This window comes from Notolabrus celidotus, chromosome 2 (assembly GCF_009762535.1).
Source record: "Notolabrus celidotus isolate fNotCel1 chromosome 2, fNotCel1.pri, whole genome shotgun sequence".
NCBI lineage: Eukaryota > Metazoa > Chordata > Actinopteri > Labriformes > Labridae > Notolabrus > Notolabrus celidotus.
In genome coordinates, this window is record NC_048273.1 from 6,447,766 (window position 1) to 6,471,114 (window position 23,349).

At 40.9% G+C, this 23,349-nt stretch overlaps 1 protein-coding gene across 1 annotated transcript in view; it reads right to left on the reverse strand.

The window, feature by feature from the left end:
- Positions 1-23,349, reverse strand: part of fcho1 (FCH and mu domain containing endocytic adaptor 1) — a 74,443-nt gene that overhangs the window by 25,176 nt on the left and 25,918 nt on the right. The window contains exon 2 of the mRNA XM_034705487.1: positions 21,467-21,517. Coding sequence (XP_034561378.1) covers positions 21,467-21,493 — 27 coding nt within the window. The 5' untranslated portion in view covers positions 21,494-21,517. The remainder of the gene's footprint in view (positions 1-21,466; positions 21,518-23,349) is intronic.

Here is a 23,349-nt window from a genome sequence, read left to right on the forward strand (position 1 = left end):
TGGCACTATAAAAATAAAGATTGATTGATACAATATTAGCTGCAATTCACATTATGAAACATGTTTTCCCAAAGTCTCTGGGGCACTTTGCAATTTCCTGCTTGTAGTTGTTTAAACATGGCTGTGATTTAAAGCTAGTGTAAGGAACTTTCATTCTGTATTGGTATTTGGCGCCCCCTGTTGGTGGGGCGCTGGTTGACCTAGGAGTTTAAGCACACCACATGTTCAGAGGGGTCAACTCCCAGCCGCGATCCTTCGCTGCATGTCTTCCCCCACTCTCTACTCCCTGCATTTCTCGTCTCTGATCAGCTGTCTGATCATAAACGGCATAAGAAAAGCCACAAATAAAATAAAACAGAAACAAAAACAAAAAAGTTCCAGCCTCTTAAAAGTTAATCTTTGCTAAAAAATTAAAGAGCAAAAAGGCGATTTCTGCAGCTTGCTATCAATCCCCTTGAAAGTTGGCAGCAGTAACAGGAAGTAAATAATACTGATAATAATGATGTGTAAATAATTGATCATATTTCTGACAGTACCCTTTCCTTTTGTAGGTCGTACAGAGACATCAGTATTAATTGCAGTCTGTGTCATAAGCAGCTCAACCTCCTCACAGGAGCTTTAACTTTGAGGGACCAGAAGTTTCTTTTTGCTGATGCATCACTGTGAGGTTCAATTACTGTACACGAGCCTCTGAACTGCTGCTGCACTCCCAAAGAACTTATCTCATGGTTTGTTATTCATCTGTAGAGCACAAAGCTTCAAGGCGAACGTGACTCAGTGCAAAGTGAGAAACCACAGAGTGCAGGGCTGCTGCTGTTGAGAGGAAAGTTGCCAACCTTGCAGCTATAAGCAGATTTACCACAGACTCCAGCGTCACCTCACACATAATTACACAAAACAACATTTCTGTTTGCTGCAAACTTTCTAATCCTGGAAGATGCTGACTGAGGCAGCATCTTAACAAATCGTCTGCCTCGTTTCTCCAGCCTCACCACATTGTTCAGTCAACAGACGGCCGGCTGTGTGTGCAGACGGAGACGCAGACAGCTGCTTCTCAGGACCTAAAAATACCCCGCTGGAGGAGAACAGACCAGTTCCCAGGTACCAGGGGAATGGCTGGAATGCCAAGGAAGGGTCACCCAAAACCACACACACACACACTCACACACACTTTGAGCATGCACAGGGACACAGTCAGACACACTGAGCTACTCGCACTGAGGGATGAGAGACGGTTGTTCTGAGATGAGTCGCAGACGGATCGATCATGAGATGTGACAGAAAACAAACAAGAGTTACTGCTGACATCAGCTGAAGACGTTCAGCTCACTGAGGCTCATCTTTCAAAAAGCCTGAGAGCATCAAAACTTTCAAAACTTTACCAGTCTGAGAAAGAAAGGACAATATTTTATGTGTCACTGAAGATCCCGTCTAGATGAGTCGTGTAAGCTTGACCTTGAAAAAACAAACAGCACTTGATTATCGGTGGGTCAATAAAGAGAGAGCAATATTTTACATTATCTCTATCCTTTCATGTCTGTCTTCTTCTTCTTCTCTGACTGAAAGGTGAACATCTCTAAAGTTTGGGTTTAACTTGAAACAGAAGAAGCTAAAAATGTGCTGCCAGTTTTTGCACCATTACACCTCTCATGTTTAAACAACTACCTTTCTGCATTTTTTTCCCCATCAAATTAAAACAAACAAAAAACAGGTTGCTTCTCCTGAGACAAATGTCAAGTGAGATGTGTTTTAACGTTGATAGATTGTTTTAAAAAATATTTTATGGGGCGCTGGTGGCCTAGCGGTCTAAGCGCCCCACATCGCAGGGGTCGCCGGTTCGATTCCCGGCCGGTTCTTCCCCTCTCTCTACTCCCCATATTTCCTGTCTCTCTCCAGCTGTCGTTTCGAATAAAGGCCAAAAGGCCAAAAATATAACTTAAAAAAAAAAAATGTATTCCTCTTTTATTGAGTTTATTTTATTTTGGTTTGCTAACCTCAGCTAGCAAAAACAGGCTGGGTAACATTGTCAAAGTCTGATGAAAGATTGTTGGCATTAACCTTGATGATCTTGATTATCAAGTCAGAGCCCCTCAGAGGGCAAAGGCCATCCTTAAAGAGACCGTCACCACCCTCTTCATGCAGAGTTTAGACTTTTGCCAGCAGTCAATGTGTTAACTTCCACTGGATCCAGTTCTTGCATTCCAGCATATCTGATCCAGCAGGTGGGAATGCAACGGATCAGATACACAAGACTTCTATGTTTGCAGGATGCTGGAGCACGACGCATCAATCTCAACAGAGCAGATGGACAGGAAGTCAGGTTTCACCAAAACAAAATGAAAACATCCTGTTAATTTAATTTAAGAATTTAGAATAAAACACTCTGTGTTATCACCAGATCGTATTTCACTTAACTACAACAACAAACCAAAGTCATGAAGAGTGGAGCCAGACCTGGAGTCAACAGGTCAGAGGTTTTCAGAGGACCAGAAAGACAACATGGATGAGGAGAGGAGGGGGAGAATCCTTGATTCAGTACTAATCAATGCAACCGGTGAGTGTTGAAGGATGAGAGAGCACAGAGCCAGATCGCAGTGGATCAGAGAGGGACCGGACAGGGAACTAGGATAGGCTCAGAGGACCAAATCAAACCGATATCTTAGATCATATGTGCCATCAGCACACTGTAGGGTTGTTGCCATTGCACAAAGGAATTGCACTAAGGATCGTGGGGGCTTATGTCTCATATCTCACTGCAGAAAAATGACGTGATCCACGGGAGTCATGTATTTAAATAATATGTATGATTTATGTTTGTTTATCATGTGTACTGCCTGTGTTATATGTGATGCTTGTGGGGACTTCTGTTGCACACCAAATTGCTCGCTTGGGAGAAAAATCCAATCCATTTAAAAGGTCAGTTTATCTCTACATCACACAAGCACAGCTCATGTTTAATGAAAGCTGGAGCGCATCGTCTGAGGACTGAGTTTTCAAAATGTCATATTCCAATGTTTGCAAGATAAACACTGCTCAAGGCGATCCGATCAGGCTGTAAGCAGAGATCTCAGGTCTTAGTGAACACAAATGTCATTTGATTGAACAAATATCTGGCTGGTGTTCAACAGAACTAAATTAAAAGAGATAACATGTTGTTGTAGTGTTTGTGGTTGTAATTGGGTGAACTGACTCTGCTCCTGTGTGTCATGATGTTAATTAAACTGCTTAGATATGACAAATGCAAAACTGAAACTGTTGCAGCTTTAGTTGAGCATGCATTGCCTCTGACCTTTGTTTGATTATTTGTCTTGTCTGCAACACTTTGAGCTGCCTTGTTGGCTGATATGTGCTTCAATAATAAACTTGCCTTAAAAGGTGACATAGCATGCAAAATTGACTTTTTAATGGTTCTCTACCTGAAATATGTGTCCCTGGCATGTCTATAAACCCCCCGAGAATAAAAAAGATCCATTCTGCCCCTGTTCTGATTTCTCCACCTTTCTGTAAATGTGTGTGAAACGAGCCGTTTCAGACTTCCGTGTTTTTGTTACGTAACAACAATATCCAGTCTGTCACGGAGTCAGAGCTCGGAGCTTGTTCAGCCCATAGACTGTATAAAATACAACTCAACCCCTCCTCCGTTTTTCATTCCCTGCACAAATGTGTGCTAACAAGGAGCTTAGGAGGGAGGCATGCTAGTTGTGGGCTGTCTTAATAAACACAAAGGTCGGTTTTACTCCCCACGTCTACAGATTTGAAGATCTAGTGGATGATTTTTATTTACCATGGATAAGTGCTAGCGCTAGTTAGCATAGCTACATAGCCACATGTCGTAGCTGTAGCTGTGTACCAAGACACACGTCGACATACTGACAAATAAAACAACAAGAAACACAGAATCTGTGACCAATCCTTCAGAAAGGTCCCGCTGCCTTTCTGGTAGAGGTCGCTTTTACTCCCCACGTCTGCAGATTTGATGATCTAGTGGATGATTTTTATTTATCATGGATAAGTGCTAGCGCTAGTTAGCATAGCCACATAGCTACATGTTCGTAGCTGTGTACCAAGACACACGTCGACATACTGATAATAAAAACAACTAGAAACACTAAATCTGTGACCAATGGTTCAGAAAGGTCCTGCTACAGGCGCCTCTCCGTCAGGATCAGATTCTGGGTCGGATTCAGAGGGTTGAAGTAACGTGATCTCTGAGCAGCCGTGTATATTCAGCCAACATGTAAACATTAGATCAACGTGCTGGAAAGCCGAGGCCACACCCACTTCCTGAGGGGGCGTGGTCAGAGAGAAAACAGAGTGTTCTGAGGAGGACTGAAGAAGAGGGTTTTTCAGGCAGACCAAAATCTGATTTCAAAGTGTTTTTTTGAGCATAAACTTTAAAGACATGTTTTGGGGACCTCTTAGACCAATATATATTGATGAAAAAAGCGTGATATGTCACCTTTAAAACAGAAGGAACACCAGCACCACTTAAAGAGAGTCACATTTAAACTACATTAAAATAGAGAACTTGTTTGCCTCAATCAGACCCAATATCGTTTTTATTCCATCTTGTCCACTTTTATTCCAGTTTGTTCCACTTCCTGAAGTAAAATGTAGGTTTTTAATATCTACAATGGATGTTTTTTTTCTTTATAAACGGTAGATAAATGTTTCAAAGGCGGTATAGAGTTCACTGATGGCAGCTTTTGTTGAAACTCTACCCTCCCAGCAGAAAGGTGAGCTGCCAGTTCAAGCCTTCAAAGCACACACACCTCCCTCTGCGCAGCACCTCTCCAGCACTACTAGCTAGCTTTTCTTCACTTATAAAGCTCTTAATATTCAGGCAGCAGACTTCAGAGTGCCTTATCACCCTACTCAAACATTACCCTCCAAGAATGCAGGTCTGCTCATACTACCTACAGTCTCTAAAAGTAGTATGGGAGGCAGCACCTTCAGTTATCAGGCCCCTCTCCTTTGGAATCATCTATCAGTCAGGGTCTGAGACGCAGACACACTCTATGCTTTTGAGAGGAGGCTTCAAACGTTCCTTTAAGATGAAGTTTAGTTATGCCGCTGTAGGCTTAGACTGGGAGCTGGAATTGGTTGACAGAATTGCAGAAGTACTTTCTTTAAAAACATAAATATGCACATGAAAATTACATGTGATCCCTTGCAGAGGACAGAGCAGCTGAATTGCCTTTCATAATGCGTCTCATTGTTTGGGAACACTTGTCTCAGACGAGCAGGTGCTGCAGAAATGAACGTGCATTATCAAAGTGTAACACACCGACAAGTCTTCATTCATTCAGAATGATCCAGAACTAACCTGTGCATGTTAAAGTGTGCAGGCTTTTGATTAAGCAACATGTTGAGTCATGCCGAGCAGTCTGAGAGCACATTACATGAAGCCTCCTGACAGCCTTCTTCAGGTTTCTTCTAGCTTCATAATGTATTCTTTAAGTGCTCAGTGAAAGAAAATCCCTCATGTCTGATGTATGCAAACCCCCTCTCTCCTCTCTCCGCTCTCGGTGATCTCTTCTTCATCAATTAAGTTGACCGTTTTGGTCACGCACGATGGACTCCATTACCATCACAATGACGGGGATGATGGGAGAGGAGAGGAGAAGAGAGGGATTGAGGGGGTTTATGGGAGGTGTAAAATCTGTACAACTTTCTCATGAAGACTTGTGGAGGCTGCTGAGAGCTGTGGGGGATCTGCTGAAATTTGTTAAGGGGGATGGTAAGTAGCAGGGTTTTATCATTTCATCTCAGTTAATCAAACGGCAGCTTTTCACTGTGGAGAAGTTCGGATCCCTGGTTTTCTCTTCCTTCCACAAACTGTTTTCACCTTCACTGATCACCTGACAGCTGGACAGGACACTGAGCTTTAAAAACAGGTGGACTGAGCTCCACTTTCAGATATCCCAAACAACACAACATTTGTAGTAAATCAATTGTTCAAGCTTCCCACTCCTGATAGTGCAAAAGCAACTCCTACTAAAGGAAAGAACACATTAGCGTGGGTCAACGACTAAGTTCAGCCAAGGGTCACTTCTTTCAGCACCGTTCAATGGTGGAGACGCTCCAGGCTCATGTGTTGAGGAAACACAAGTCCATATGTTAGTTCAACACTCTGCCAGTTAAGTATTACTTAGAAATATTAAGTTTATTACTTTGAAATTAAAACTTGAAAATGCTGCGTTTTCAGAACATAGCACCGAGCAGGACCACCGGACAGCTGGGGTCATGTGACCGAGGTTTCCCCACAGTAATCACTGAATCAAGGATTCTCCTCCTCCTCTCCTCATCCATGTTGTCTTTCTGGTCCTCTGAAAACCTCTGACCTGTTGACTCCAGGCCTGGCCCCGCTCATCATGACGGTTTGTTGTTGTAGTTAAGTGAAATACGATCTGGTGATAACACAGAGTGTTTTATTCTGAAAATTAACCGGATGTTTTCATTTTGTTTTGGTGAAACCTGACTTCCTGTCCCGCTCCATCTGCTCTGTTGAGATTGATGCGTCGTGCTCCGGCATCTGGCAAAAAATAGAAGTCTTGCGTATCTGATCCGGAGGACTCCGACCTGCCGGATCAGAGACGGAGCTGGAACGCAACAGAGCAGATCCAGTGGAAGTTAACACACTTCCTAGAACTTAAACCTATCAGATCCGGTGCCGTGATATATCAGAGACAGACTGGACAAGGATCTGGTGGAATCTGGCTGTAATGCTGTTGTACTGATGTGATCCAGGATTCAAATCTAATAAATTAAGAATATATATATTATGAATCATCATCAATTCACCTCTTCTAGACTGATCAGCAACTCAGAAGACACAGCACAGAAATAATCCAGGGGTAAAATAGAGACATATTTCAAATGATAACAACAGAGGCATATCCTACATATTGAGCTCTACATATCTGAGGTATCTTTTGGTTATCAGTCTATTTGCGTCTTTACATTGACTTTACTTGAAATTCACTCACATTTATGCTTTAATTCACGCCCCATTAGAGGCTATCAGACCAAGACTGATTTGGGTACCAGTTGCATACATGTTTATTCCTGCTGTGAAGATGAGCTCTTTAACAACATGAGTGTTAATGGGGATTCCTTCGCTTTTGGGGTCAGCCTCAAGTGGACACTCAAGGATCTGTGGTTTTCAGTGACTTCATGATGGTTTATAAAGCACTGAATGGTTTAGGCCCAAAATACATTGTTGATCTGCTGCTACTCTATGAACCATCTGGACCTCTGAGGTCATCAGGTTCTGGTCTGCTTTCGGTCCCGAGAGTCAGAACGAAACATGGTGAAGCAGCGTTTAGTCATTATGCACCACATATCTGGAACACACTCCCTGAAAGCTGCAGGTCCGCTCCAACTCTCACCTCTTTTAAATCAAAGACTAAGACTTTTTTATTTGACACTGCCTTCCTATCTTAGCTTACTTTAACCTAATTTCATTTTGAACACATTTCTAATTTTCCTTTTCTGTTTTATTATATTTGCCATTTTAATTGTGTTCTTTTATGCTTGTCTGAATGTTTCCAATGCTTTTAATGTTTTAATGTAAAGCACATTGAGTTGCCCTCGTGTATGAAATGCGCTATACAAATAAAGTTGCCTTGCCTTGCCTTCATTTTTCAACACTGGTGGTCGCCCCTCGATCCTATCCCCAACATTTTCTATACATTATGCCTTTCACCAAGGCCTGCAGCTGAGGCCTTTCTCTCTTCTACATGAAACAGACGGAGAAACGGCACCTAAAAGAAAGCAGCTGTGACTTTTTGTTTGATGTGCTGAAGAATCAAACTGCAGACATATGGACTGAAGTCAGAGGGGAGTGAGGACTGTTTATATCCTACAGACTTTCAGATTTTAGTGAAGTTTGTTTCTTGTGTTGAGCTTTCTCAATCTGACATCAGGAAAGGAGCATTAAACTCAGGAGGACGACAAGCAGGATCGGGGGAAACTCATCCTTCGCCACATCGCTAATACATTTTCATAAAAGCCAACTGTTGTTTGTTGAAGGAATGACAAACTACGCTCCAGGGAGAGAGCTTTGAGGTGTTTGAGGTAGAGCTGAGTGACGTTTTAAATGAAGTGGGTTTATTTGGCATCTGTTAACGGTCTGTTTTGTTTATTAGACCTCATTCAAGCAGCAGGCGTTGTCGAAAGCGTGATTACATAGTCTGGCATGTGGCACAGAGGAGACATATTTTCATTGGACGTGACATTTTTATTGAGATTTTGATTATTCTGAACTAGCTACGGTTTCTGAGACGAGCCTGAAAGTTAAGATGCAGCTACAGGAGGTCACTTTGAGGATCCTCAGCATTAACTTGTCTTTATTGCTGCTCAGAGAGGTTCAGATCTGCTGCTGTGTGATGTAAGCTGATGTCTCTCAGCTCAGGTGAGGAGAGGAGAAGAGATTCTTGTTCTAACACAGAGGTTTTTAAAAGCTTTACAGTGGGGACTTTTAAAACTGAACAAGGCCCACAAGTCTGGCCTTGATAAATCTTCCTCACACAGCTTTATAGCCAACTGATGATTTTCTTTACTCTGAGTCAGAACCGGCTGACATCTTTCCACCTTCACTTTTGTTTAACTTCTGTGAGGCTGCGTGCCTGCTTGTGTTTCACACCTCACCAGACTTTGCTCTGTCTAAGTGCTCTCACTCGATTCTAATTGGACTCATCTTCAGACTTCCCCTCCGGCTCGTATGAAACTAATTAATGACGGTGAGGAAACCTGGGATGAACTAAAGTCTGTGCTGCGGGGCGAGCTCCACAGCTGCTTCACTACAACAAATAAAAAAAACTTGGGTGAGATGTTGCCTTTAATGTCTTAGTTGTGAAGTCGACCACAAAACAACAGACGGATCGAGAGGCAAGGAAGCAACTGGGGATCTGTGCTGAAGGCTTCCAGCAACAAAACTTTGAACTGTTGCAAAAAACTTTATTATTAAAAGGTGATAAAAACATCTGTTCTCCCTGAAGCTGCAGAAACAAGGATCTTGAGACGCAACATCTTACACATTTAGCTTTTCTCTTTGTGCTTTGGGGCGGCTGTGGCTCAGTGAGTAGAGTTGGTCGTAAGGCTGGGCGATATGGCCTTAGAATAAAATCAAATTTTTTTTTTACAAAAAACTAAATTTACGATTTTAATCGATTTTGTGTTTTTCTCCTGAAAATAGTAATTAAAGCAGTACAACTTAAAGGTGACATATCATGCAAAATCGACTTTTTAATGGTTCTCTACCTGAAATATGTTTCCCTGGCATGTCTACAAACCCCCCGAGAATGTAAAGAATCCATTCTGCCCCTGTTCTGATTTCTACACCTTTCTGTAAATGTGTGTGAAACGAGCCGTTTCAGACTTCCCTGTTTTTGTTACGTCACAACAATATCCGGTCTGTAACAGGAAGTCAGAGCTCGGAGCTTGATCAGCCCATAGACTGTATAAAATACAACTCAACCCCTCCTCTGTTTTTCATTCCCTGCACACGTGTGCTAACAAGGAGCTTAGGAGGGAGGCATGCTATTTGTAGGCTGTCTTAATAAACACAAAGGTCGGTTTTACTCCCCACGTCTGCAGATTTGAAGATCTAGTGGATGATTTTTATTTTTCATGGATAAGTGCTAGCGCTAGTTAGCATAGCTACATAGCTACATGTTTGTAGCGGTGTACCAAGACACACGTCGACATACTGACAAATAAAACAACAAGAAACACTAAATCTGTGACCAATTGTTCAGAAAGGTCCTGCTGCAGGCGCCTCTCCGTCAGGATCAGATTCTGGATCAGATTCAGAGTGTTGAAGTAACGCGGGTCTGTGAGTGGCCGTGTCTATGCAGCCAACATGTAAACATTAGATCAATGTGCTGGAGAGCCGAGGGCTCATCCACTTCCTGAGGGGGCGTGGTCAGAGAGAAAACAGCCTGTTCTGAGGAGGACTGAAGAAGAGGGCTTTTCAGGCATGCCAAAATCTGATTTCAAAGTGTTTTTTTGAGCATAAACTTTAAAGACATGTTTTGGGAACCTCTTAGACCAATATATATTGATGAAACAAGCGTGATATGTCACCTTTAAAGAGACTGAATTTTCCATCTCATGAAAATAATAATTTCTTTGACTGTGACATTAAGCACCATGATCCAAAACTACTTCAAAAAAGTAAAAATAAAAGTACCTCCTCTGGCAAAAAACATGACTTTTGTAGAATAAACCTCCTTGAAAACTAAATTATTTATGCTATTGCTGAAATAAAGATCAATTTCCCCATTGAGATAGATGTAGTGCAAATATATCTTTCATCAAACTTCACATTTTTGCAGATAAATAAAAAGTGGCTCCTATATCCCTGAAGATAAATAAAGTCAACTGCATCACATGTAAGCATGAGCATAACATGAGGTGTGTGGTTTTTATCTTCAGTTTCAACATTCTTTTGTTCCTTAAATATTTTTGGCAATAAAGACCAGCCTGTCTACTAGATACTATTTAGATTCTACAGACTTTAAGCAAACTTTGCAGCGGACAGTCACATGTCGAAGTGTCCTTGAGCAAGACACTGATCCCCAAATTGCCCCCGCTGTTGTTCAGCAGTGTGTGAATGTGTACAAATGAGAGATCAGCTAATATGGTTCCTTACATTAGCAGCCTCTACCATCAGTGAGTGAATGGGTATGAATGGGTGAATGCGACGAGTAGTATGTAAAAGCTCTTTGAGTGGTTAGACTAGAAAGGCGCTATATAAGTTTATTTACCAGAGAGGTGCTTTAAAATAAGGATGGGCAATGATTTTCATATATATGAATATTCATTCCCTTAGTAAAAATCAAAGAGTTACTTTGAATATTTCTCATTTTAAAAGTACAATTTTTCATCGTTTTTACCGGTGCCTGGTTGTAATACGGTATTTCCACCAGACGGTGGCAATAGAGTGTCTTAAAGCTGTTTGCTAACCGCATTAAGTAACAGAAGAAGAAGAATGCTAACTGCATTAAAAAGCAAAAGAAGAAGAAAACATTTTCAGGCGATTTTCTAAATTTCTAAATCTACCTCAGGTGCATCTTTGCTGCTTTGCAGGGAGAATTTGCTGCTATTACAGGGTTCCCACTCTTTTCCAGAGATCATTTTCCAGGACATTTCAAGGACATTTTCAGTGATGATCAAGCTGGTATGACAGTCTAAATTTAGTTCCTAATTTAGTTCCTAAATAGTCTAATAAGTTCCTCTCAGTGGAAGTCTACATTGAAGACATGCGGTCTATGGCTATCCATGAAATCATCTCTTACATGCTTAAAAATTATGGCAAATTGATTATAGAATAATGCAACCACAGATGTACAGCACTTCACTTTATTCGTGCAACCAAGCAACAATGATGGGCAACTCTCATCTCAGCTTTCTCTTTTCTCAAAAAATATGTAATTAGCTAAGTAAAAAACAAAAGCCAGCGAAGGACTCTGGAAGCTGCCTTAGTGAAATAAATAATAATAATAATAATAATAATAATAATAATAATAATCAGAGGATCAGTGCATAAATTGACCTAAATAGATCTGAATGACAAATGGCCACAAATGTTGAATGGGGATGTGTTTTTTTAACCTTTTCAGGTCGCACACATTCATGTTGGAATAATTTTCCAGGACATTTGACTTTTTCTCCCATTTTCCAGGTGTCTTCCAGGACTGGAAAACTGGTCAACTGTTTTCCAGGTTTTCCAGTTTTTCCAGGACGCATGGGAACCCTGTATTACCAAAGCCAGGCAAAAACTAACATATCCTCTCTGACTTATTTTATGCAGAACATTTAAGTTTTTAAACAAGTCACATATAAACACATATTTGGGATATAAAACTTTTCACACTACACCGCTACTAGCAGCACCTTGTCCTGCTGCTGGTTAACGTGACTGTCACACAAACGGGCCGCTAATGGGACATGTGTGTGTGTGTGTGTGTGTGTGTGTGTGTGTGTGTGTGTGTGTGTGTGTGTGTGTGTGGTGTGTGTGTGTGTGTGTGTGTGTGTGTGTGTGTGTGTGTGTGTGTGTGTGTGTGTGTGTGTGTGTGTGTGTGTGTGTGTGTGTGTGTGTGAGAGAGAGAGAGGGAGGGAGGGAGGGAGGGGGGGGATTATTTGAATAATCGTTGAATAGATGCCAATGATTATCGAATAGTGCTTTGGCTTGAAATGCTCATCCCTACTTTCAAACCCAGTGAATAAGAAGTGATTGACAGCTCCCTCTTTCCTTCAGACGTCATCAGCGACCCCTCCTTCACCTGACGGGGAGAAACGTGGACTCAGTGAGCTTTCAGGAGTCAGACTGTGATATTTTGAAAGACTAAAAACTGATTGCAGCTAAATTAGCGTTGTGAAAGTGTATTTGAGACGTTAAAAGGCGCGTGGGTGTGACTACAAGAAGAAAAGGGCTGTGAGGTGTTTCTGGGAGGACAAACAGAAAAGACTAAAAGAGATAAAACAAGTTCAGGCGAATCAAAATCCAATTAGCAAACCTGCCGCTCTATTTCAACATCCAAGAGGAATAAAAGGAGGATAATCCAGAAAACTGGTGCATCCTGTTTTTCAGTTAGTCGGCGGCACTTGTTAGTCCGTCAGAAGTTGAAATCTTTCATTTTTGCACAAAGAGAACTTTTCAAAACTTTCCTCTTCTACACTTTTCCTTTTTGTGTTATTACTCTTCCAATTTCAACATCTCCTGGAGCAGAGCGGTGAAGTGCTGCACAGCTAAGCTCTGGCTTTTTTTTTTTTAATACAGTACTTCATTCTCTGGCAACTTAAGCTCTGGCTATCTGTCAAATCTCTCCTTACAGTGTGTCTGAGAGTGGATCCAGTGTCTGAGGACATTCCTGCTCTGTAATACAGCTCTTCAGTTATATGAAACTAAAAAGGTGCAGAGGAGAGCTGAGCAGAACAAAAGAGGAAAGAAGGGCTGGATAAAGGAGGAATTATGCTCCTCTGGTCTGCATGAAGGACGCAGAGCACTGAGGGCGCTCGGAGGTATTTGTTGATCTGTTTGTAAGACTTCTAAAGGCGTTTGTCTCCTGAGGAGCTTTATTCCACTTAAAGACTCTGTGTGTGTTTTCGGGGGTCACAACTCTACCTGAATATCTACCAAGGAGTCATTCATTGTTCTGTGACTGTAATGTGAATGTGAAGCAGCTACAGCCTGAGTAGTCTCAAGGTCGCATTCAATACACACACCTTTGTTGTCACTTTTAAATCCAGATTTGTTTTATCATTTTTTAAGCAATATTAACAGGATTTTATAATTGTATAACTTTATAGTTTCTCTGGAGTGAAACTCCACAAACTCCACACAGAAAGGCACCTGCCCGGCCGGGGGATTCGAACCGGGAACCTTCTAGCTGTGAGGCACCAGTGCTACCCACTGCACCACCGTGCAGCCCATCCACTGTCCTGTCCTCTCTAATAAACTATGATGTCCTCTAAAAGTCATCTCTGTACTTCTTTTAAACACATTTCATTTGCACCTCTATGCACAGAGTTACTTGAACTTCTGACTGTGTTAAACGTCTCTCTGAATGCAGACAAAAGTTCACTGTTTTGTATATATATATTTTTATTCTGCTGTTTTTCATCTAGGACAAAGTTTCCCTGAGGGACATTAGCGTCACAGACAAGCCACATTTTCTCCCTCTCTCTCTCTCACAACAGTTTTGACGTGCAGCAGATGAATCATTCAGATTACATACTATCTCACTCTGGACGCCGCACATTGTAGCTCCCTTTTATCAGAAGAGCTGAAGGCAATTTGCTCTTACATCAGACAGTAAATCAGCAGCCATCCAGCTCACTCACTGACCGGCCGCTTTTGGCAGTGCTGCGTGAGTTTCGCTGACTCACTGAAACTTTTTCTGCTGACTGGGTCGGTTGAGCTGAACAACAGTCCCACAGCAGAGAGGTGTCAATAACATCAGGAGCAGGTAGCAGCAGCCTGTCATCACTGATGGCTCCACACCAATCTGCTGTGTGAGCCACTCTGAGATCCACTTCTGCTGCTCTAGGAAACTTTGTTCAGAGAAAGAGGAGGGATGTGGATATTTCCTGGAAAGACACCTTTGTTTTCTGTTTTTAATTTAAGACACTTCAAATGATAAAACAGACTTCCTAGAAATTCAACAATCTGACAAAGAAAACAACAAAAACATCTCTTTTTGTCTGACGCCGTCAACTTCCTGTCTGAAACTCAAGCTACACAATACTTTCATGCTTTTAAAACCCCTCATGTGGACTCACATGAACACAAATACAGTAGCTCTTATGTCAATCAATCTTTGCTCTTACTCCAACAGAGACACAAGAAGAAAGACAGATGGGATAGAGGGATGTTTGGGGAGAGATAAAAGGAGAGAGGAGGAGACGGAGGCAGGAGAGGGAGGAGAAAAAGTTCAACGCTGTTTGTTTACTGTTTGTAACCCCGAGAGAAAACACCATGACTCAAAGTGAGGGGAGGGCAGCAGCTTTGGCATCATTAAACTGAGAAGCAGGCAATAATAAAAACCCACTGGGTGTTGTTTCTGTTTTGCGGGTGCGGGTGTGGGTGTGTGTGTGTGTGTGTGTGTGTGTGTGTGTGTGTGTGTGTGTGTGTGTGTGTGTGTGTGTGTGTGTGTGTGTGTGTGTGTGTGTGTGTGTGTACACTTCTTTATCTGCAGGCGAGGAAAGGAGCTGTTTCTAAGAAGAAATGATCCTGTATGCTGAAGCCTCAAACACTTTATCTCATTCCTTGAAATAGTTCATTTGAATCCCCTTGCAGACACAGATTCTTCACGGTCTGAACTGACAGCAGAGATAGATATATTGATTCTAAGCATGTTCAGTTTTGTGGGATTCATGTCCACCGGCTAAAATCCCACCAGACCGAGGTGACTGTCTGCAGGGGGGCCATCGAGAACGGCTAGTACACATGGGCTAGCAGGGCTAAGCTCTCCCTTTTCTATAATAATTCAATAATTTACAATAGATTGTTTTCATTCACCAAGCTGCTGTCTTAAAATATGAAGCCAATGCTGAAGTGCTTAAAACTGCAGTTCCTCGAGTGTCCACTTGAGGCTGGCTTCAGAAACACCAGAAACCACATACACACCCATTCAAAGAAGACGATCTTTACAGCAGAAATAAACATGTTTACAGACTGGTTCAAAAACTTATTTTAGTCTGACTAGCTAATTTCTCTATCGACACACACTGTACGGGGGTGAATTTTGCGTGCGTGCGTGCGTGCGTGCGTGCGTGCGTGCGTGCGTGCGTGCGTGCGTGCGTGCGTGCGTGCGTGCGTGCGTGCTCAAATAATTGTTGAATAGAAGCCAATGATTATCGAATAGTATTTTGGTTTGAAATGCCCATCCCTATGAAAGATATTAAACTTACGAGTTTTGCCCAAATAAGGGCGTGGCTGACTTGATTGACAGGCAGGCAACCTGTAGCTGTTAGCAAAAAGACTAAAGTCCTGCCTCTTTACCTCACACTAGCTTGACAGAAGTTAGGTTAAGTTCAGCATTTCAAGTCATGGATACTACGCCCATTCATTATCATTATACAGTCTATGGTCCGATACAACAATTTGTTCAGCTGCACTCTTGCTGTCATATCTCTCCTACGTTTCTCTCTATATTCTGATTGATTGACAAAGTTGCTGTTTATCAAAGTTGGGAGATAATGCCTCCATTCTGTACCTAACCTTTTAATTTATGCTAGCTGTCAACGTGCACAACATCAGGTATGTAATCAAATATGTAGGAGAAGATTTGAGGTATGGAATCTACTCGCTCTAAAACATGTAGCTGCAGCTTTCAGGCACCATAACCTGTTTGCCCAAAACACTGAGAAACACAGCAACATGCTTTGACAGAGTTTTGACTTTGTTTGGAGGGTGTGTCTGAGGTTCAGCAGTGTGCATATAAACCCTGATGTATTAAACGGGTAGTGTGCATTTGGAACACAAAATACACAACAGTGTGTTCACGCACCACTATTTATATTTCCATAAACGTTTGTCGCTGCTGAACACACCCTGAGTAAACATCAAGCTTTATGTCAGACAACATAAAAATACCTTAAAAGCTCTTGTTAATTAAGTTAATGCTCTGCTTTGGTGGTAAATGCTCTCATGTTTCCAAGCAGTCAAAACACCCAGAATCACCCGGCTGTCAACTCAGACTATCAGAGTCAAAGTGTCTGAAACTCAAGGCATTTGTTTGCTTTGTTGGTTGACACTCTGGACCAGAAGCAGTCACAGGATCAGGGATGAATAACAGAAAGTGAAAGACTTTTTTCTTCATCAGTTATGAAAAACTCTCTCATGAAGAAGTTGCATTGTGTTAGATAAAAGCCTTCCTTAAAGGAAAAATTAGTTCCAAGAAAATCAGAGCAGCCTCAATCCTTTCAGTAATTCAGTTTGTGAGACTCAACAGTGCTTTAATTTACCGAGGATGTACTTAATTATCTCTGATGGGCTTCCCCCTGTGGGCCCTGAGCACAGCCCTTATATAGTTAATGGGAAAGGACAGCGTGCTATGAGGAGGCTTTGTGAGCGGCTGTGAATGTTCTTGAGCCAAACAAGACGAGGCTCTGTGTGTGACTCGTTCCCAAGTGGCTGTGATACTAATTAACTGAAGGGACGATTTGTACGACACAGCTATTTGTGTCTGAAGCAGGCCGGGCAGGAAGCACAGCTCTGAACGTATAAACGTGCATGAGAGCTCATTAATAACACAACATGACTGATGTGGAGGATATCTTTGTGTTCCAGAGGTGGTTTTTTTTTATGACATCTCTGTGATACAGAGGTAAAGCAGTCCTCTGACCTTGTCTTTCTGTCTGGTTGAAGTTCTGCAGCATGACTGCCAGTCTGCCTCCCTCCTGCCACACCACACTGCTCTCATTTTCTAGCTTTTTCCACAGCCTGCAGACCTGCGTGTGTCTGACTCTGCCCAGAGCAAAAACACTGCAAAATCCATGGATCACAGAGGGTTGTTAAGAGGCCAAAAATACACCACCAGCAAGAACTGTGAAGGTCATAATGTCAGCCGTCGATTAAAAACACATGGAAATCAACAAATAGGTGGTTTTGAGCACCAGAGTCTCTTTAATACTTTGACCTTCATGAGTAAGACCTGAACTTCTCTCTAATCAGCTATATTTCTAGATTCTGGAGTTTTTAAGACAAAAGCAGACCGCACAGATCAGAGCTGCTATCGTTGTGTGTTTGGGACTGACTCAGCAGACATTTTTACAGCCACAGTCCATGTTCTGTAGACCTTGAGCACTGAGGTCCTGGAGTACTTTCTTTTTAGCCCAGGAGTGCATAATCTAAATCATTGTTTTAACAACATTTATTTATCATATTTATTTAGTAATCTATTTATTTCTTGAACTTATCTAATACAGTTAACTTTAACTGAGTTTTGATTTTATTTTCTACCCTTACTTATTTTATTAATTCTACTGTATTTTATTTTATTTTAAGTATTTCTTTAAACAAAATTTAAATGGTATTTTATTCCAGAATTTTATTGTATAGATTTTATTTTATTAAGTATTTTTCAAATTAGTTTTACTGTATGGATTTTATTTAATTTAAAGTATTTTTTTATTTTACTGTGTGGATTTTATTTTAATTTAAAGGATTTTTTTTATTTTGATTAATTTTACTGTATAGATTATATTGTATTTTTAAGATATTGTTTTATTAATACTACTGTATGGATTATTTTTATTTTATTCTACTGTACACATTTACTTTATTTTTAAGAATTTATTATTTTATTTGAATGATTATGTCTTGTATCATTTTACCCATTTCTGTTGTTTCTGCCTCTATTGTGAAGCACTGAATGTACTGGTGTTGATGCGTTGACCTGCAGGTCTTGAAAATGAGTGTGTGTGGTTGGGCTGCTCCAATATCAAGGGTGCAGCTTCTCCTACAATAGGGTGCATTTAACTTAAACAGTAATACACACAGACAGGCTCACAGCCCACTTAAAGCCTGCTGAAACAAACAGCTTTGGGTATCATGAGGCCTCTCTGGAGGACGTGCTCAACACCAACTTTTTCTACCTGCGGGCACATTGGTAATTTGTTTTGGGCCATAGCAGTGAAGGGAAACATGGAGAGAGGAGAAAGGGGGATGCCATGCAGCAAGGTGGTCGGGAGTCCAGGAGCTGCATCAAGGCCTATAGCCTCTGTGTACGAGGTGTACTCTTCAAATGCTGAACTAAACCAGCGCCCAGATTTGATAAATTCTGGCTGTAATAGATCGTCTTCTCATTAGCTCCAAAACGTCCAAAAGCAGATCTGTTCTCTGAGCAGAAAAATGTTCTCCAACTTGGCCAATAGAACATTTAAAGAGATGCACTTCATTCTCCTGTTGCTGGCTTATAAAGGGCTGAAGTTTAATCAGTGTTTTACCAAAAACAGACTCACAATAAGTTCAAGGACTAAATCCAACCCTCTGCCTACTTGGTGGAGTTTCCATAGATCATATTTTGAGCGATGCATCAGTAGATATCTGACATTGATTGATGAACAGAGGATGATCGCAAACACAAAGTAAGTTTTATTCATCTCATTGATTTCCTTTTTGTAAAGTTTGTGTTCAAATGTTTAAATGGACTCGCCCCTCATCCTTTCTGCAGACACAAAGAGACTACAGAGCTGCAGCAGATCCACCAGAGCAGCTTTAAGTGGTGAAAGTTTCATTCTGAGAACATCTTTTGTTCAAACAGCTCTCTCTGTAAAAGGAGTTAAATCCTCGAACTCTCTGCCCGATCACTTCAACTCGTTACAAACTTCCCCACGTTTAAGAGAGTCACAGAATCCTGGTTCATTCAGCAACAAAGCTGCACTCATGTCTGATGTTCTGCATGTTTTGTCAGAACCAAATGTCCTTTTCTTTTTTCTTTTAACTCACCGTCTCAAAAGCCCTTTAGAGGACGGGTTTTGCATATTGGCATTTACTACAAACGCTATGATACTTGCCTGGGATGGTTGTTCTCAGCTTGTCTATGTATACTGTATCCTTCCCCAACAAACAAACCAGAAATAAATCTCTGCCCCGGGTTCAAAACCCTGGATGGAAAAGAGATCATGAAGAGGAAAAAGAGGAAAAACCTTCAAGGTTTTAAAACCCTCTAAGGTATATATGTGCTTAGGGTCACCTGAATCATATTTCATGTTTGATTAAATTTGGCCGAACTGCTTGAATCTTACTGAGGACTATTTCTAAGTGTGATGAGGCGAGGAAGAAGAAGAAGTAGGGCACACCTGAAATAGAAGTACCAGGTGTGCAGGGACGGAGCAGACAGAGAGGGAGAGAGAGACCTTGTAAGAACTTACAAAAGTCAGCGGGGTTGGGGTTTGTAGAGGACGGATACAAAAAACATTTTTTGTAGTTTTTTTGTTCATAATTTGACATGGAGTGGTCTAGACCAGGGGTTCCCAAACTTTTCAGCCCATGACCCCAAAATATAGGTGCCAAAGACTGTTGCTTCATACTTCAAAATGAATTTACCTACATGCACATGTGACTGTGCCGCTGTGAAATAACCTGCTGCTACTGATCCTTTTGTTAATTAAAGCTGGGGCTGGTAGTCAGATTTAGATACACTTTTTGTTATACTGGTTAAAATGATCTTTATGTCCTGATGGCAATCAATACATAATGTGTTCTTAAAAAAGAGCGAAGAAAAGCTGCTATCTACAGCCAGAGTAACCCTGGGAAAACACCAACCAATCACCGTTTTTTGGGTGCCAAAATATTAAACCATTCAAATCCCGTCCTGCCGTTCTGCCCGCCTCCTGCACGTTCATTTCCCCGGCGTGCACTCTGAGTCCCCGTCTCCTGCCGCTGCTTCCCCTGACTCTACTGACTGCCCCTCTCGCTCCACCTCGGGCCTGTCCCCTCTGACCCGATGAGGTGCTTTGCTCAGGACTGTAGTCCGGATCAGAGTCTAAAAAGCTCTCACCACGGGGGCTCTGACAAGCAGAAGAATTAATGACATTTAGTAAGTCCTACAGAAAATGTGGATGTATTTTAGCGTCAACCAACAAAACAACAATCAATGTTTGAATGAATGAAGAACTTCTCCTCTTGTCTCTCCTCTCTCCCGCTCACACACTCTACACCTCTCCTAATGCCTTCACTGACTGTCAACACTGTAGGAATTAAGAACATCTACACTGAACCCGTTTAACAAACAGTAGAGCTGTTACAGTATTATATATGTGTTATAACTTTTCTCCTGATATCGTGACACCAGTACAACTGGATAATGCTAGCATGACAGTTGTGAGTGCTAACAGCAGCCATGTTTGTTTGTGTTTTTAACTTTCACTATGAGAATGTTTTGGTGAGGACCGGTTTTGAATCAGTCACCATCATATGGTCGCAAGTCAGCGGCGCTCGTGCATGTGAGCGGGGGGGGGGGGGGGCGTCGTTTTGGAGGAGCTCTGAGGGAGGAGGGGAGGGGTTAGACGGAGTCCTGAGGAAATGCTACATTCAAATTCATGCTAGTTTTCTGAGACTACCAACCCTAGCTTTAACTGTTAGCTAACCCTGACCCTAACTTTAGAAGTCGTCTGGCAACAAAGAAAGGCAGAAAGTTAATGAAATGTACTTATTTGCAGGGTTTTAGCTAAAATGTAACAACTATTTTTGTCTATATTTTTTAAATAATGGGTAAAATAAGCAAATTTAAAATACTTTTTAAAAAAAAGAAATTTGGAAGACATCTCACAACCCCTCAGAGGGTCCCAACCCACGCTTTGGGAACCCCTGGTCTAGACCTCCTATGTTTGTAAAAGCGTCTTGAGATAACGTTTCTTGTGATTTGGCGCTATACAAATACAGATTGATGGATTGATTAAATCTAAATTATTATCCACACACACTGAGGTGTCAAACAAACAAACATTGTGATTATAAAGGATCTAAACATACTCCTCGCTGTGCCATAGATGAGATATACAAAGACGTGAGCTTCAAGATTTTTGTAGCATTTGTAAAAGCTGAAACTAAAATATCAAGTTGTACATTTTCCAGATTGCCCGTTTTATTTAGTAACACTTCGGGGAAATCTCTCCACACAAGAGTAATGTGGATGAAATTGGTTTCCGGGTGGCAGGAAAAAAAGATTGCTGAATACAAAATTGATCTCTTTCATTTTGCGTGTGAAGAAAAGGAGGAGACGACAAGCAATTCCCTTCGAGTACCTGGCAAGCAGCAGGTAACCAGGAAACTGGCTGCAAAGGAACATAAATGAAACCCCAGTGACTCATAACTCAGCTATAATTACATGAAGCAGTAATCTCTGGCAGTGAATGCTTGATGTGTAAAGGTCTGATGGATGTATCGTATGCAGGTGTTCCTTTGTAGAAGCTCCATCATTACGCAGGCTCATTCATCGTCATCACTTACCCAGAAGTTATTCTGAAAGACGGCCATCTTCGCTCAGAGGTTCTCAGCAATCTGTGAAAGAAAAGAAGAGAAAGAGAAGAGTGAGTTAAACGAGAAGGTGAAATCCGTCTGACCTATTTTTGGTCTTTGCATCACAGTTTAAGTGAATTGCCCACAGGCTCTGTTAAACGCCCCGCCTTGTCTTCGCCCTCAGACGATAAACTGTGGAACTGAAGTCTGCACACAAACAGGCCTTCAGAAAGTCCTGACTTTAAAACAACTCCTCCTGAGACACCTTCAGTGTAGGAAGGGAGATCCTGAGGGAGAACAGAGTACAGCTTAACAAATGACTTCAAAGGATAAACTCAGAGGATGGAGGGAGCAGAGGAAGGAAGCACAGAGGAGGAGGAGGAGGAGTGACAGGAGAGATGGGGGAGGACAGCGAGGGGAGATTAATCGATAGAGGGAACGAGTCGAGCTTCAGAGGAAGCCACAGAGGATACTGGAAGCTGTGGTTCTTGTCTCTGATTGGCTGAGCAGACTTTGGTCCCAGGATGCTGTTGATGAGCTCCATTTCTAAACAGGCTGTTTGATCTGCGACATCAATGCACTGACGATACGAGTGAGCAGATTCAGTGTTTATTTACTTTCCAGTCCACATAACACATTCATGTTACAGAAATCCAAATTATACAACAAAATTAATATTTCAGCTGCCTGAACAAGACTTAGAGGAATAGTCTGGGACTCGTTTGCTTTCTTGTTGAGTGTTAGACGAGAAGATTGAAACTCTGAAATCTGAAAGTAAATGTGATGATGATGATACAGCTCAAAGGATCATTACAGAGGAAGCAGCCTCACAGGTAACATGACGTCACTCTTAATAAGCATAGTCCTCAAAAGTTGAGTATCTGCATCAAGTTAGTGACATCCTCAGCTTATCTCTTGGGAACAAATAAATCATTACACTGGTGTTACAAAGTGATTAGTATAATTTATTCATTTATTTGAAATAATAATAACTATTCTTGTTTTTTATTATTATTATTATTATTATTATTATTATTATTACTATTCTTCTTCTTATTGTTGTTATTATTAGTATTATTATGTTTATTTATTTATAATTATAGTTATAATAATCATTATTATTATTATTATAACAATAGTTATTTTTTAAATTTGTATTCATACCTATTATTTTTTTTATTCTTATTATTAATATTATTATTATTAGTAGTAGTAGTAGTAGTAGTATTATAATTAGTAGCAGTATTTTTATTTATTTATAATTATAATAATTATAGTTATAATAATAACGATTATAATAATTATAACAATTGTTATTTTTTAATTTGTATTCATAACTATATATTTTTTTAATTTGTATTATTACTATTGTTATTATTATTAGTAGTAGTATGTAGTATTTTTATCTATTTATGATTATAATAATAAAGATTAATAATTATAACAAATGTTATTTCTTTAACTTCTTCTTCTTCTTCTTTGTAGTTGTAGTAGTAATAGTAATAGTAGTGGTGGTGGTGGTGGTGGTGGTGGTGGTGGTGGTGGTGGTGGTGGTGGTGGTAGTAGTAGTAGTAGTAGTAGTAGTAGTAGTAGTAGTAGTGGTAGTGTTAGTAGTGGTAGTGGTAGTAGTAGTAGTAGTGGTAGTGTTAGTAGTGGTAGTGGTAGTAGTGGTAGTATTAGTAGCAGCAGCAGCAGCAGCAGCAGCAGCAGCAGTAGCAGTAGCAGCAGCAGTAGTAGTAGTTATTTAGTTATTTATTTATCTATTTATATATTTATCTATTCATTTATTGTGCATTTTTTCCCCTTGCATTGATGGTCTACTCTATCATAATGTTCCAAGCTCGCCCTTCTTTAAATATATTGTTGCTACAAAG